Source organism: Hakea prostrata, unplaced genomic scaffold, assembly GCF_041222555.1.
Source record: "Hakea prostrata isolate BN-2017 unplaced genomic scaffold, UWA_Hpros_2 contig_98, whole genome shotgun sequence".
NCBI lineage: Eukaryota > Viridiplantae > Streptophyta > Magnoliopsida > Proteales > Proteaceae > Hakea > Hakea prostrata.
In genome coordinates, this window is record NW_028291217.1 from 99,358 (window position 1) to 116,124 (window position 16,767).

At 38.6% G+C, this 16,767-nt stretch overlaps 1 protein-coding gene across 1 annotated transcript; it reads right to left on the bottom strand.

Moving 5' to 3' along the window:
• Positions 1-4,581: 4,581 nt before the first annotated feature.
• LOC148998901 (uncharacterized) lies at positions 4,582-9,079 on the bottom strand. The gene is made up of 6 exons (XM_089141616.1): positions 8,831-9,079; positions 8,315-8,330; positions 6,043-8,187; positions 5,505-5,871; positions 5,332-5,434; positions 4,582-5,253 (listed from the first exon to the last, which is right to left on the bottom strand). The coding sequence occupies exons 1-6, from the start codon at positions 9,077-9,079 to the stop codon at positions 4,582-4,584; spliced, it is 3,552 nt and encodes a 1,183-aa protein (XP_088997742.1).
• Between the last annotated feature and the right edge of the window lie 7,688 nt (positions 9,080-16,767).

A 16,767-nucleotide genomic window follows, 5' to 3' on the forward strand; every position in this document is an offset into this window, starting at 1 on the left:
GGGATGAATAAAAACAAAAAAGGAAACACAATAGCAGTCTCTTATTTGTCTGAGACATGCTTTGAAAGTATTAAACTGAATTTAGAGACCAACTGAAATAGAAAGTCTGCTCATCCTTCCCCAAGTGACCAATTTCAATCTTCATTGAAGACTCCAAGTTGCTAGAATTTCTGCAAGTTCAAAGACATCTTTGACTTTAATTTTCTGCTCTTTAATCAACAGTAAGTTGAATCATCTCATCCAACCCCTCATCTTCTTCTTCTAATACTCTACAGCCCCAGGCCCCCAATCCTTTGGGCACATATATGTCATGTACACATGCATAAGCTGTAGGCTGTGCTTGTGGAATGTCTCCTAGTTAGATGCATGGTTAGTTTAATTGTCCTTGGTTACATCGTGATTCGTTGTTAGGTCCAAGTTAGTGTTTCCTATTGTGAAGGATTGGAAGCTTCTACCTTGCCTTTAGTTTGTACACAAACTTAAAATATTGAAATATTAAAATATCAGGTCATGATCTGCAAACAAGAAAAAATAAATAGAATGGATCGCATCTAGCAAGCCCTGCTTCGTTCTAAAGGAAGATAAAACTATGGATAAGATGACTTACCTTAGAAAGAATAGAACAACTAAAATTTGAGAATCTTAAGGTTTTTAAAATTGGTGACTCTCTTGCTTTTCAGATAGATAGATCCCCTAACATTAACATTTAGGTTAGAGACAGTGAAAGCAGAACCAAAATCGACAACAGTAAGTAAACAAGGAAAATGAATATTCTTTCTACCCTAAGCATGATGCAAATTGCAAACTAGTAGTGTGTATCATGGGATCTTGGTGAGCTCTTTTTGTCTGCAACTTTACCCATGCTGGAGTTGGACCAACACAACACGTTTCATGGCTTCTTTCGGCACGCAACTTTCTAGTCGAACGCGTGACTCACAGGCCACAGCCCCACTTGCCATTCCCATCCATCCATGATTGGATCTTGAAATGAACACCACCACCACCACCCCCTCTGCCCTCTGGCCTGCCTCTTGCCATATTCTATTTCAAAACTTCCTTTTTATTTTTCCATCAACTTCTCACCTTGTATTGGTTTCAAATCTTGACACGTCACCATTTCCTTCTTTTTCAATGAACCATAATAGTGTTCCATGGACTCTCTTGCACATGGATTCATATGTTCCAGTGCCTTTTACACACTGATCCATATTATGTACTAGGGGTTCTAGGAGACTTTCATCTTTATAGTCTACATCAGAATGGTGACATTTTTTATCCAAATTTATCCATTTTAAAATTTAATTACATGTTTTTTATTCTCTCAAGTCTTGATTACCGATTACCAAAAAAAAAAGTCTGGATTTAAGTCAACCTTTGACAGGTGCAGTGATAGTAGGCTTCCTAGAAATATAAAGTGAGTAAAGGAGAAAGAGTTCTAGATGCTTACCAAAATGTAACTGGGAGGAATAGTTGCTGTCGATTTGTCGGCGAGTGCTTTCCCTTTTTTATCATTTGCAATGGAGTTACTACACCAGGCCTTTTTCTTTTCACTTTCTCCTTTAAATCTCGCCAAGGCTTCTTATTTTCACACTTGCAGTTCAACATTTGCAACATTCAGAATCTGAAAAATTCATTTGACGCGCCACATCTCCCTGGGAGAAAGTGTTCTAGCAAGACTTGAACACGAAACTAAGTTAAGGCCTTGCCCTGTACACACACAAGAAAAGGAAGAAAGAACTGTCAATGGGCTTTGCTTAATGGGCAGGAACTAGAACATGATGTTGAACTGATAAAATACCTTCTGGGGGTTTGGTAAGAGGAGGAAATTTTTGACAACCAGGGAATGCTAAGAGCTGTTGCATTAGGATAATGGGAGGATATCACAGGGAAACTATGATTTCAAAATGTTAAACCTGTTTGTTATTGCTACAACACAAGACTTGGTTAGTGTTGACCCAGTTCTAATAAAGCAACCCATGCCAAATTGAATCATATATTTCACCTGCTGAAGTGTCTTTAATCTTAAACAAGAGGAAGAAGTTGAAAAACTAAGGTACACAGAAGAGACAAGAGGAAGAAGTTTAGGAAGATGAAAATAACCTTCAAATTTTTGGAGATTCTACAATCCAACTCTAGCAAGGACCTCAACGGCTTCCATTATCAGCTGTACAAATAAAATGTCAATAATTTATAACATAAAGAAACCAATAAAATTCATAAAGACATTTCACACTTACATAAGTCAGTTGAACCTTGTGAACCAAACCTATCCATAAAAAGTTGAGTTAATCGGGTGACGTCATGTCTCACGTCTTTGAGCTCATTCTCCATCTTTTCCATTTTTTGCTGATTTGTTTCTCTTTCCAATCGTATCTCATTGTCTTTCTTAGTGAGGCGACGACTAGCAAGTGTAACTCCTACACCTGCACCACGAACCCGCCCGGGACGTTCCTTCCCAATGACTACCTCAAAAGCATTGTCTTGGGCAGCAGAAGTGTCTCTTACCTCCTGGAAGTTGTTTCTCTAATTCGTTATCAAGTTTTTCCTATAAAAAAATGTAAAATAAGTTAGTTTATACCATGATAGAAAATATTAGTATTCTCTATAAGCTAAATTTAATTGAAACAAAAGATCATACTGCAATCTCTCTGGCAGCCGGATTTATGAAGCTACCATCTTTTCTTTGGTGAGTTCTCTTATAAAATTTAACTCTGGTAACATCCTCACCTTCAGCCTCCTAAACAACCAACCATGACAAAAGATTAAAATCATGTGAATAAGAAACTCACCATCTCATGTGCAAGTTGTGTACTGGTTTGTGAATTAAATCGGTTACAAAACCAAAATCGAGATAATTGGACTAGGACAACAAGTGGCTGACTCAACTTAGAAGACATAGCTACGTCACATGCGTATTAAGTAGAGTGAACCCGAGCACAACTACTTGACTTTATCAAATTAACTAAACAAGGACACGAAATGAAACCAAGTAAAATCACAAACAAAACAGTAACAAATTAAGCCATGGTTTAGTCTGCTCTCTTGACTTCTTGGGAAATATAGCTAATGCTTTCTTTTTTGACATATCTTACTTTAGCTTACTTTTCTTGTAGATTTGTTCAAGAAAAGTAGACATTGATATTAAAGGACAAGGGGTGGGACAAAAAGTGTTCCTAAAAATTAACCCAGCATATGAGATGATGTAGACATATCAACTAAATTTGATTCTTCAATGAACAACCCACATGGTAATTATGGCTGGTTATCAAGTAAATTAATTTCTGATCCTTAATGTCACTAAAATCTCATCGACTTCATAATTTCTCCATTTTCACAAGATGTGAATAACAAACTTACCATCTCATGTTCAAGTTGTGCAAAACTCATCCGACCAGTTGTATGAGATATATTTTGTTTTTCTCTGGCCCTTTTATTCTTTGCAGACATTTCCTACCATATATCAAACACATGTTTGTCATATATTTTATAAGTAAATGGGTAAAGTAAAAATAGAATTCTATTATGATAAAAAAATATTAAAATCACGAAGCTGCTTAAAAAATTGTATACCTTCCACTCTTCAGATGTCCACTTGACTTTGAGGTACTCCCATTGATTTGATGGAACCTCTATGGGACTAGTAGGACGAGGAGCATCATATATGTTCGCGTATTTTTCTTTTGTCTCTTTCAATAATTTAACCTTAAAATCCTTCCATGCATGACCTAACTTAATTAAAAAAATGCGTCGACCTTCATCTGACACATTAAATTTATCCTAATAAAGAAGATACATTAGTAGATGTGAAATCCCATGAATTAATAACATAATTAAGATAATAAAGGATGTCATTATACCTTAAGTCTGGCCCATGCATCTAATTTGTGATGTAATGGAACCTTTCTCCAATCTGGATAGTTCAATGGTAACTTTGTTGGATCCCTAGCAAGTATCCCTATGTACGTGGATGCCTCAGTACTACATTTTCCAACCATAGCGTTGTCTTTATTGAGATCCACATCTTTCTTCCCAACTCTGTCGTTAATTTTTTTTCCTATGGTACGCCCTCGCCCTCTTTTATGCCCTACATTTGAAAAATGTGACAACATTAGTGTCTATCCCAGTATAAGTTACAACAATCATTTTAAATATGCTTGAAATTGAAAAGTAGAAATCAAATATTGTACCTGAAGAGGACTTGATCGTACCATGGTCAGCGTCACTTTGGTCCTCGTGGTCCAAAGCATTATCATAATCACAATCTTCATAATTCTCATCCATCATTTAACAAGAATCTATGTATCCAAACAATGATCAGTTAAAAAATCATCAATATCTAACACAAAAATAATACATGTTAAGAATTATAGATCCTCACACTAAGAATGAAACTAGTTAGAACAAAAGGTGATAAGATGTTGAATTCCAATCCACAATGACAAACACAAATCTGATATGCTTTTATATTGTTGGAAAAAAAAGAAAATGCATATATCAAAAAAGATAGGAAAAGGGTCCAAGAAAAGAAAATAAAAGACACTCTAAGCATTAACATATCCCCAACTAAATTTAATATACAAACTAAGATAACTCCTCTAAATCAACAGTTTCTCCTATTAAATCTGCCCTTGACAAACTAACATCAACATCACCAATGTTCAATTGCCTTAATTCCATAGTTTGTGTGGTCATATGTCGGAATTCTTCAGCAGAGTCATTTTCCACGGCACCATCCATATCAAACACATCACGTATTGTTGTCTTTAGAGCAATAACCCAACCTTGGTTTATTGGGTCTGTCACATAAAACACCTGTTCTGCTTGGCTAGGGAAGACAAATGGATCATCAGATAATTTTTTCCCAGTATGCATTAAATGACTAAAGTTTACACGTGTTAAGTCTGTAGATTCTTTAATCAATGCTCTGTTACTTGTGTCAGCCCAATCACAACGGAATAATATTGTCTTCAATTCTGCTGAATATTCCAACTCAACCACTTCCTGTAACATGCCATAGTAATGAACATTTCCATCACGGGGTTGAGTATCTCTACGACTAGCATAGCTTGATGTTACTGCTGTTACAACTATTCCACTATTTTGAGTTTGACGATTGGCTTCACGATCTTTGGTGTGAAAACGTGCACCATTCAAAATGTACCCCTTATACTTTTTTACTTCCCGATTGGGACCTTTAGCTAGCCTTTGGATAATATGAGGTACCTCTTCCCCTGATTCCCTTTGCTTGTCCACCTAATCAATTCAACATTATTTTAGAAAAAGGAAACCAAAGATAGATGCTTTGATATCTAAATACTTAATGTTGCTTACATGAATTCTGAACCATTCGATGAATTGCTCTGCATGCAGTTTTTCTCTTTGTTGTTGCCGTACTTTATAGCTCAATTCTGCTTTAAGCTCTTCCAAATGGAGTCTATATTTAAAGAAGTCACATTAGGTAAGACAAATATTAGAGCTAAAGTAACATTAGTGTTGATACTTACTTCCGATATTTATCGATGGGATCATAATGCAATAGAACATATCGATGAGCCTGTTGCATCTCTTTCCAATCTAACTGTATCATCACAGCACTCCCTAAAGGTCTCCCATTAGTTGAAAAAATCCAGTGTTGCTGCTCTGACTGTAGATTTCCGTTATCAAGATTCCTTTTTGGACGGGAATAACGAGTCTCAAGTCCATCAATATGTTGAGAACAAAATGTTAGGCATTCATTTGCAATGTACCCTTCTGCAATGGATCCTTCTGGGTATCTATTATTACGCTTGTAGTCCTTCAGGGTCTTGTTGAATCTAATAACATACAAAATAACTTTAAGAAAACGAATATCCAAAAGATCCTTGAAGTATCCTGAAAGTTACAAAAGCATCAATTACTAACCTTTCAAATGGATACATCCACCGTAATGGACTGGTCCACCAAGTAATACCTCTCGTGGTAAATGAACCAACAGATGAATCATAACGTCAAAGAATGTAGGAGGAAAGATTCTTTCAAGATTGCATAAAATTTCAGCAATACTTGCTTCAAGATGGTTCAGATTTTCTTTTGTACCAACCTTAGCACAGAGACATCGAAAGAACCCAAACAGTGATAATAACACCAACTTCACATTCTTTATTGGATGTACACGTATTGCCACAGGAAGGAGTTGCTGCATTAAAACATGACAATCATGGCTCTTTAATCCAGAAATATTCCTTTCATTTACTTGCACACAACGTGATATATTTCCAGAATAACCATCAGGGACCTTTAAACCATCCAAAGCTCTACAAAATTGTTCTTTTTCAGCCTTAGACATTGTATGGCTTGCTGGAGGGATTTTCAACTTGGTGCTTCCCTCTAATTTTTGTGGATGCAAGGATGGCCTAATGTTCATCTCTTGCAAATCCAATCGAGCCTCCAACTTGTCCTTCGATTTATCTTTCAATTCCAGCAACGTACCAATGATGTTGTCACACACATTTTTTTCTACATGCATAACATCTAGATTATGGCGTAGTAGAATATCCTTCCAATAGGGTAACTCAAAGAATATACTTTTCTTTTTCCAATTAAATGGTAGTTCTTTTGTAGCAACTTTCTTCCGTTTACTACCACTATTCTTATCAAGTTCTTTCCCAAATGGCGGGAATTCCACACCTTCCATTTGAGCTAGTAAAGCAGTGCCTGAAAGGAGCTGTGGTGCTTGCCCAAACTCAACATGACCATTAAAACCTCTCTTATCCCATCGAAGTTTATGATTTTCCTTAAGGAATCGACGATGTCCCAAGTAACAATGCTTGCGACTATGTTTCAGCCATGTTGAACTAGTGTCCTTGTTGCAACAAGGGCATGCCAATGCTCCTTTTGTGCTCCAACCTGAAAGATTAGCATACGCTGGAAAGTCATTGATTGTCCATAAGAGGCATGCACGCAAGTTAAATGATTCTTTCTTCAACGAATCATATGTGTCAACACCATCCCACAATAACTTCAATTCATCTATCAAAGGCTGTAAATAAACATCTATATTGTTTCCAGGTTGATTTGGCCCTGGAATCAATAATGTCAATATGAATGAAGTTTGTTTCATACACTTCCATGGTGGTAGATTATAAGGCACCACAACAACCGGCCAAGTGCTATGTGAACGATTCATGCCATTTGGATTAAATCCATCACTTTCAAGCCCTAACCTTATATTTCGCGGATCAACACTGAAAGATCGATGTAATCCATCAAAATTCTTCCATGCTTCCCCATCTGCAGGATGACGTAGTTTCCCATCATCTATGCGTCCATCCTTATGCCATCTCATTTCAGATGAAGTTATAGATGATCTATACAACCTTTGAAGTCTTGGTATCAAAGGAAAGTGACGTAATACTTTTGCCGGAACATTCTTCTTACCTTCATACCTAGATGTACCACACTTAAGACAGGATTGTTCAGTAGATGCATTTTTCCAATATAACATGCAATCATTCGGACATGCATCAATCTTATTGTAACTGAGTCCCAAGTCCTTAACCATCTTCTTTGCTTCATATAAAGATTTTGGCAAAGTATTGTGTTGTGGTAATGCTTTTTTCAATAAATCCAACAACATAGAGAAAGACTTGTCACTCCAACCGCATAAGCACTTTATGTGGTATAGTGCAATAGTGAATGACAATCTTGTGAACTCCTTGCAGTCTGGATACAATGCCATCTCTACTGCTTCTATCAATCTCTCCCATTTTTCTGATTCATGTCTTACTCCATCCATGTGTTCGTTTGTGGTATAAACATCATGTTCTGTAAAAGTCTGACTAGGAAATGCATCATGAAGAATGTCATTCATGTTAACAATGCCTTGGTCTTCTTCACGAATCACATTATTCTCTGTTGTTGTGGTAAATGAAGATCTAACTTCCCCATGGGAACTCCAAAACATGTAACCAGCCATAATTCCATCAACAATCAAGTGCTCAAACACTTCATCTCGTGTTCCTAGTCGGTGGTTGGTGCAGTTTACACATGGGCATGGAATCTTCTCTCCTAAGGTTACTTTAGAAAATGCAAAATCAAGGAATCCATTTACACCATCTTCATATGTATCGCCTGCACGGAATCCACGATCCCGTGATTTTCGAATCCAACTTCTATCCATTAAGTGGTAGATCAACTCAGCTGAATAACCTATCAAAAGATCAATTAAACTTTGTTCTAATACACCATAACTATAATACAAGTTAGGCCAAAGACCAGATTGAAGAAATTAAATTATAAGATGGAATTAGAATGAACTAGTTCTCCAACAAATTACCTAAGAGTACCAGAGTCTGGAGTTAACGAAAAAAAAAGGCTGGCTGAATTAGATAGATAAGGAATTTAAACAACTCAAGAAAAAGAAGTAGAAAAAAATAAAGACAACTTAAATATTCCCTAAATCAAGAAGGTACTTGATGTAAATCTAATTGTGGATTAATTTTTCTTAAGAACAGGTGTTTAACTGTGTCACATTCCTTTAGAATATGCTTCTTCCACGTGAGTTCGCTTAGAGACATAATCTTAATTATTAGTTTGGACCCAAAAGGTAGAAAAAATTATTGTTTTAAGAGTAGCTTTGGTATAAATTATTGTTTTATAAGTAGCTTTAGCATAAATTATTGTTTTCATAAATAGCTTTGATGTATATGTAGTGTGGCTGTCTGGGTTGTCTTCATGCAATGTTTTCACTTACCCAAACAGTAAAAAGAAGCATCTATGCTCACAAAAAGCTCTACAAAGTAAGAATAAATTCCACCCAGACTTGGAAAGATTGTCCATTGGTGAGGTTTACCTTCACAAAGGAGTTCTTTTCACTACTGAAGTAAGAAGCTGGTGAAGACTGAATAGATTTCAAGTCATTGATGTCGATACCAACATGATTTCCATCAATGTCGTCGAACTCCGGGTTTTTAAGGAAATCCAACTCGATAGCAATGAGATGGTTGGATGAGTTGCCATTGGTTGTGGTGTTGAGGAGGCCCAAATAATTTCCTGGAAAAGCACCTGGAAACTCTTTTGAGGGTGCAATCACGAAGGCCATTCCTGGGCCTCCAAATCTTGTTGATTTCCAAGTATCAAAGACAAAAGTGGTAGAGAAGGATAAAGCATCACCTGTAGATGAGTTTGTGAAGTGAAGAGGATGAGGGTAGAAAGCATGACCTTGCTGTTGCGTGGTGTGTTGCGTGGTGGTGTTTACCAACATGAGGAGGAACGTATTCTATTATATGTATCCAAGGCTGTATATACTATACAGTTGTTCATTAATATATAACAACTTATGAGTTCCTACATGGTGTCTGTTCTTATTCACCTTCTCCTTCTTTTTCCATTGATGCTTGGCATCTTCATCCACCTTTCTCCATGATTCTATTGTATTTTTCCTCATCACCGGGCACGGCTCCGACTTTTTGTGAGATTAATCCTTGTCTCCTTGCCAGTTCTACCCTGGCTTGACTGATTGCTGTTTTAGTTTCTTCGCCTTTGGGGACCTTTTGCTTCAGTCATGTGCATGACCATCTTTACCAAAAAAAAAATGTGCATGACCATCAAGCAGAGAGGTCGAGGAGGAGGTAGAGTCACTTAGAGGCTCTCTTTGATATAATTTAAAAATATATCCCCAGACAATTGTTAGGTTCACAATTAGTGGTAAAAACTGCAACCGGATGAATCAGAAATAGACAAAAATTGAAATAAGAGCAACTGCTGTTCCAATGATTTAAAAGTGCAACCGGATGAATCCCTAATTGAATATTTAAAAGTGCAGAGCAACATTAACAGAATCAGCAATTATGAATCCCTAATTGAATATTTAAAAGTGCAGAGCAACATTAACAGAATCAGCAATTATGAATCCCTAATTGAATATTTAAAAGTGCAGAGCAACATTAACAGAATCAGCAATTGATTCAGTCACCTTTGAAGGGATGGAATTGGTCTATAGTTTGAGAATTGGAAATTGACAGAGTCACCAAGACACCGTGGGTAAAGTCTGGTTTCGACATTCTGGTCTTGATCACCAAGTTTCGGCTGGTCACTCTGGCCGAGTTAGAGGTGATATAACAAGCAGGCTTACAGCATTCATCAAACAAAACCAAAAACAAAAAAAACCTGCGAGCGTGAGCGAGAGCCCCACAAGAAAACTAATTGAAGCATAAAAGAAATTCATCGCCATTTTTGATCTATAACCCCACAAGAAAAACCCAAAATCCCAATGATTAGAAGGTAGAGCACAGACCAACCAAAAAACCCAAAGCTTAGAAAGGAGAAATTTACCGGCAAATGAGAGCAGTGCTTGAAGTCCGACTGCAGTGCTGCAAAGTAGATTATCTGCAGAGACGGCAACGGCAACGGCAACGGCAACGGCAACGGCAACGGCAACGGCAGCGCTTGAAGTCCGACTGCAGAGGGCTGGAGAGATAGCGCGACCGAGAGCGACTGCGAGCGTGAGCAACCGAGAGGCAGCAAGAGAAATCGTGAGCGAGAGACGAGGTGAACGGGAGAGAGCTAGAGAGCTGAGGCAAAAAGCGAGAGCGAGAGAGAGAGAGCTGGAGGCGATGAACCGAGGAACAGTGAGAGAGCGTGAGTGAGGCAGAGATAGAGAGCGATCGAGAGAGAATGAATGGGTTTACCCTATACTCCCCGTCTTCTAAAAGTGAAAAACAGGCGGGTGAGTGAAAAATAGGCGGGGACTGAATTAGGGCAACCACGGCGTTTTCGTAAAACGCCGTAATAAACGGAGTGAGAAGTCGAGTGAGATGGCCATACAACGGCGTTTTTTAAAAACGCCGTTAAAAAATTTAGAGGATTGGAGTGCGATGGCCATACGAAGTGCAGTGGCTATACAACGGCGTTTTTTACAAACGCCGTTAAAAAGATTAGAGTTGGAGTGGGATGGTCATACGAAGTGCACTAGGCATACGACGGCGTTTATAACAAACGCCGTTAAAGACACATACAAGTTAGAGGCTTCAAGTACTGAAGTGGTCATACGAAGTGAGTGGACTTACGACGGCGTTTCTAAAAAACGCCGTTATAAAGAGACATTCGACGGCGTTTGTGATAAACGCCGTTAAAAATATATATACAACGGCGTTTTTTGGTAAACGCCGCTATAATTTAACATACAACGGCGTTTTTGAAAAACGCCGCTATAGTGTTGCTCGAAGTGCCGCTGTAAGTCCGTTTTCTTGTAGTGACACTAGAGTCCTCATAGTCCCTAACTACGGACTCATCAACCCTATTGGTTCTCCCATGGGGGGGGGGGGGGCCCCCCTCCCCCCCCCGCGGGTTGTTTGGCCCGGGCGGCGCGCGCGCGCGCCCCCCCCTCTCCACCCCCCCCCCAACCAACCACCCCCCCCAATACGCTTCCCCCCCCCCCCCGGGGGGTGGTTCCGCGTTCGCGCGCCCCCCCCCCCCCCCCCGCCCGGCGCCCCCCCTCCATCCCCTTCCCTCTTGTTAGGGAGGGGGGGGGGGCACATCCACCCAGCTGGTACCCTACCTGGCATACCCGAGTGTGTGATCCACAGCCCTGAAGACCAAGTATCGAGGTAATCAGCCTCCCACATAGACAATAACATAATCATGAACAATAATAATCAATGTGCAAAAGATAAACAAAAGATCCAAATAAGGAAAGAGTAAATCATATATAATCAGAGTACGAAAGATAATCAGAATGTCAAATCAATAAAGTAAAGTGAGGCGGAATCCCACTCTACAACCAACAGAAAAGTAGTACTAAAAGAAAAGGAAAAGGAATGAAAACTAATCCCAATAGCAGGTACAATAAGTAACTAAATTGATCTCAATCTTATAGACGACATCTCTATAAGTATAAATCTCAAAAATGGCGCAAGGGCGCTTCCACTCTATGGTCGGACTAAGCATTGTACACAGCATAACCACCCGCAGAATCTTCAGTGTAATTGTCGTAACCGCAATCACCTTCCTGGAGATATGCCTCTTCTCCTTGTGCTTCTTCATACGAGCAATCATGATACTCAAAACCTGTAGAGTAGTCTAACAAAACATTGCACAAAAGGAATGAGTTTCAAAGAAACTCAGTAAGGCAGTTAATCCATAAGAACATAAATGGTAGGATTTCAAAGCAAAGTAAAATGCTATATGATATGAAACACATGATGCAATATGATTCTAACTCTATGTATGTTGGTCTCTATTGGCAGACATGCTTGAAGTCATAGCACCGTACTTCTTTAGGAAGGTCTCATCACACAACATCTTTTGGTAGTGGGTCCGGCATCCCTCGAGACATTCCATGGCTGGGGATTAAGTCACCACTCTCTCACATCACCATTGGTCTAAGTATCGGCGCATGTCAGGGTCAAAACCTAGCCAAATGCAAGTCTCCTACTCAGTTACATCAAGTCAGATTCAGATACGTCCATTCCTCGCCCCTGGCGATCCTTTCCGGTATCCTTCACACTAGAGTCCTCATAGTCCCTGACTACGGACTCATCAACCCTATAGGTCATCCACATATGGTAAACGGGAAGCTCTCACGTCCCCTCACGGGTTGGTTACCGGTCTTGAGCGCCCATGAATCCCCATTGCTACCCCACGGATGGTTCGTTTCGCCCGGTCTCACATACTCCCCCTCCGATTAGGGTCGACATAACGGGACATCCTAGCCAAACACCACTAGACTGTCCTAAATATGTCATTCAATAGTTTAGGAAGGTGTCCAAAGGGCATCTCCGGAAACATCCCATTATATTCCCGTAGTAGTCCAAGGACAAAAGTGTCAAAAGGACACCTCCCCTTTCCAAACCATACTTAATCATACACAAACATGAATCCATAACATCACATATATAGTAACTTCATATATGGAAAGAAATCAATAACAACATATATCTTGCGTATAATTAATAAGTAAATCATACATGAATCATAAACAAGTAATGCTACTGAAATCAAGATAGTACAACAGTAGTATAACATTGTAAGAATCTAATTAAAGAAATAAACTAACAAGATTCAAATATAGAAACTAAGATATGCAATCTATGTAGTTAAGGAAGTAACCATCCTTACCTTTTATAACTCGCAAAAGAATCTTAGGGAATCAAGTAAGATCTTGACAAAACTTGAGAAGAAGGTCCTAAACAAGTGTATACAACATATAGGAAAGATTCCTAGAAGGAAAGATATCAAAACATCCAAAACAGACCAAATATGGAGTTGTTGTACTCATTGGTCGATTGACTTGGTCTACTGCCTCAGTCAACCAATGAGTCGACCAACTGAGACAGTGGCCTTCAAAAATCAGAATTTTGAGAATAAAGAACCGAATTTGGTGGTTCAAAATGGTACTAAACAAGGGGTAAACTACAATGGCAGCATCCTAGTATATAGAGAACTTCAAAACACTAATCGAGTCAAGTTTTCAAGTTACAAATTAGGAAACAAAAGTTACCATAATTAGATCAATCATGGTTCTAGAAGAAAGAACATGGTATGATCAAGGAGAAAGAACTAGAGATTGATAGGTTATAGATCTTGTAAAGAAAACACAGCGATTGACTACCAATATGATCAATAAAATAGATCTAAGAAGATCAAAATTTAAATCAAAAGATGAACGAAGACAAGATCATGATTTAGATCATGATTCCTTCAAAAGCTTGCAATGATCATGATTAAGATCATTGCTTTAGCCATTAATCCTTAGGAAATCATGAGAGATAAGTAAAGAGATGTTTGCAACAGAGAATGCAACATCTTCTCTACTGTCTCCACCTATAAAGGAAAGAAAATCAAAGATGGAGAAGAAGAAGAGAGTGTAGACATACCTTTTGATGCAAGAGGAAGAAGATTACTTGAGTTCTTGCGAGGGATCAACCAAGGATGCAAGGAAGATGTCTTGCAGAGGTCTCTGGTATGTTCCAAAGAGTTTGGAGACAGCAAATACAAAGTAGACTCGAGATTGAACTTAAATAGAGCAAGCAAAACCTAATTAGCAAAAACAAAACCTATTGGTCGATTGGATTGGTCGACTGGTCCAGTCGACCAATCAGAACAGCAAGACCAAAACAGGGAAATGAAGGCTCAGATCAAATCCAAACATCAAGAGGTTTTGCACACACACCAAGTGGCTTACCTAGGGTAGAAATGCCTTCGAACCATGACAGAGAGCACTCCAAGTCCATCAACTAATCCGATCTTCATCAGGATACAGTTTCCATAAATGGAACACTGACATCAACACTCATGGATTCAAAGCCAGTCACCAAGTCTTCCACTGGGATGGCCCATAGCTGACTTCTTGCTTTACTTCGAGTTGTCGGACCTACAAACAACAAGGTTTCCGGGTCAAGGTTAGGGCTGGGTTTCACAGGTATTCCTAGCCAAACACTACTAGACAGCCCTAAGTATGACAACCAACAATTCAGGAAGGTGTCAATGGGCATCTTCGGAGAACATCCTATACTATTCCCTCCAATGTCCAAGGACAGAAGTGTCAAAAGGACACCTCTCCTTCCCGAACCATACTTAATCAATCACAATCACAAATCAATCATATCATACACGTTTATAGTATATAGAAAATATACCATAATAAGATCCATCTCATATACAGTTGACAAATAAAGACATTCATAAACTAAAGAATACAAGTAAATAAAGCTACTGTAATTAAAGTAAGTGCAACAGTAGTATATCCATAAAAGAATCTATTTATGGTAACAAATCCAAAAGATTCTAATATAGAAACTAAAATCACACAATCTATGCTATTATAGAAGTAACCATCCTTACCTTATATAACTTGAAGAGAATCTTCAAGGATCAAGGAGAATCTTCCCAAACTAGGCATGAAGGTCCTAAACAAGTATATATATCATATTAGGAAAGAAACCTAGAAGGTAAGAGATCAAATCATCCAAAACAGACCAAATATGTCACACCCCACCCAGCCGGATCCGGTCATACCCGACCCGGGGGGTGATACACCGCAAGATCTAGGTTCAGTGACAAATCCATACAAAACATGATATAGCATAATTAAATGGACAAGAATAAATCAAGTTCATGTAATAAATTATCAAAATCGAAATAATGGTTACAGTCATCCATTACTTCAAAATAAAAGGTATAACATCAAAGTTTTGAAAAGAAAAGAGAGTAGTTTTATTCGCAGCGGAAAAATAAACTAAACTTGTTCTCTAATGGAATCCAATCCAAAAGAACAGTCTTGATACTAGAATAAAGCTCCATGCGCGTCCACTTCTTCTTCGATCACTCCTTCAAGAAGACATATTGGTAACGCATCCTCCATTTGGAAGAAGTCCTCATAACCTGCAGCATAATCTAATAGAAAAAAAAACATATAAAAGGAATGAGTTCAACGAGAACTCAGTGAGGTCAACTCAACATCATATCACACATTCATTCTCAAGATTCCACACCACACATATAACATGAATATCAATAATGTAATTAATGACAATGATATGATATGTGAATGATTATGCTCCTAACTCTATCATGAAGTCTCTATGGTAGACACGCATTAAGTCACACACCAGTCTTCTTTGGGCGGTCTCATCACTCTTCCCTCACGGCTCTGATGCACGTCTGTTGGGTTCTCCGCGGTTATTGTGTAAAGTCCTGTCAAGCCATGGTTGGGGATTAGGTCACCACTCTCTCACATCACCATTGGTGTAAGATCTCGCGCGTGTCAAGGATAATCCTAGGCCAATGCAAAGTCATATGGTCTCACACTACATATGGTCTGGATATTTCCCCTCACGCCTAGTGCTCTGTTGGTTCAATACCTTCCCACCTATGAATGGAATCCTCAATGGAGGCATCTGTTGGACCCCATTCATTAACCCAGTGGTCATCCACATATAATGGACAGGATGATCTCCATGTCCTCTCACGGGTCATTTCACCGGTCTTGAGCGTCCATGAGCCCTTATCTATTATATACAACCCTACCTCTCTATGATGATAGTGGGCCTGCTTGACATACAGGACCCAACCACTAACATCACGGGTTAACAGGCTTCAATACCCCTGCCGAAAGGGTAGTAGTACTCATGAGGTCACCTAACCAAACACTTCTAGACATGCCCTAAATATGTAAATTAATAATCGGGAAAGAGCCAAGGGCACCATAGGAATGCGTCCCATACCGCCTCCTTTGGTATCCTATGGCAGAAATGCCCAAAGGGCATTCCCCATTCCCAACCACAATATAAGCAATCATATAATATCACTAGGGCAATGGGTGAACCCACAACCCTAGTAGAAAATACAAGGTAGAAGAAATAATAATATTTCTCCTCTCATACAATCACATTCTATTTCATAACAACAATAATAGATTTCAAAGCAAGGAGCAACATCAGAAGTAATAATAAACATAAATTATAGCAATTCATATTTAACAAAAGACATAAAATAACCACAAGATAATACTAAAGCAATACAAGATATCAATAATGAAAAGTAACTAACATCATTACACATGTAATATAAAGTTAAGTATATTCCTCACCTTTTACTTTGTTCTTCCTCCAAATCCAAGAATCCACTCCCACAAATTAGTGATTAAAGATATATTAACCTATTTATGCAAAAGAAATAATTATCACAAATTAGAGCCCATTTGGATTTCAAAGGATATCCTAAAATCTTCCCACAAAAACCCAAATCTGAAAACTAGGTTAAAAAGGGTAGTTCTCAACTTCACTAGTG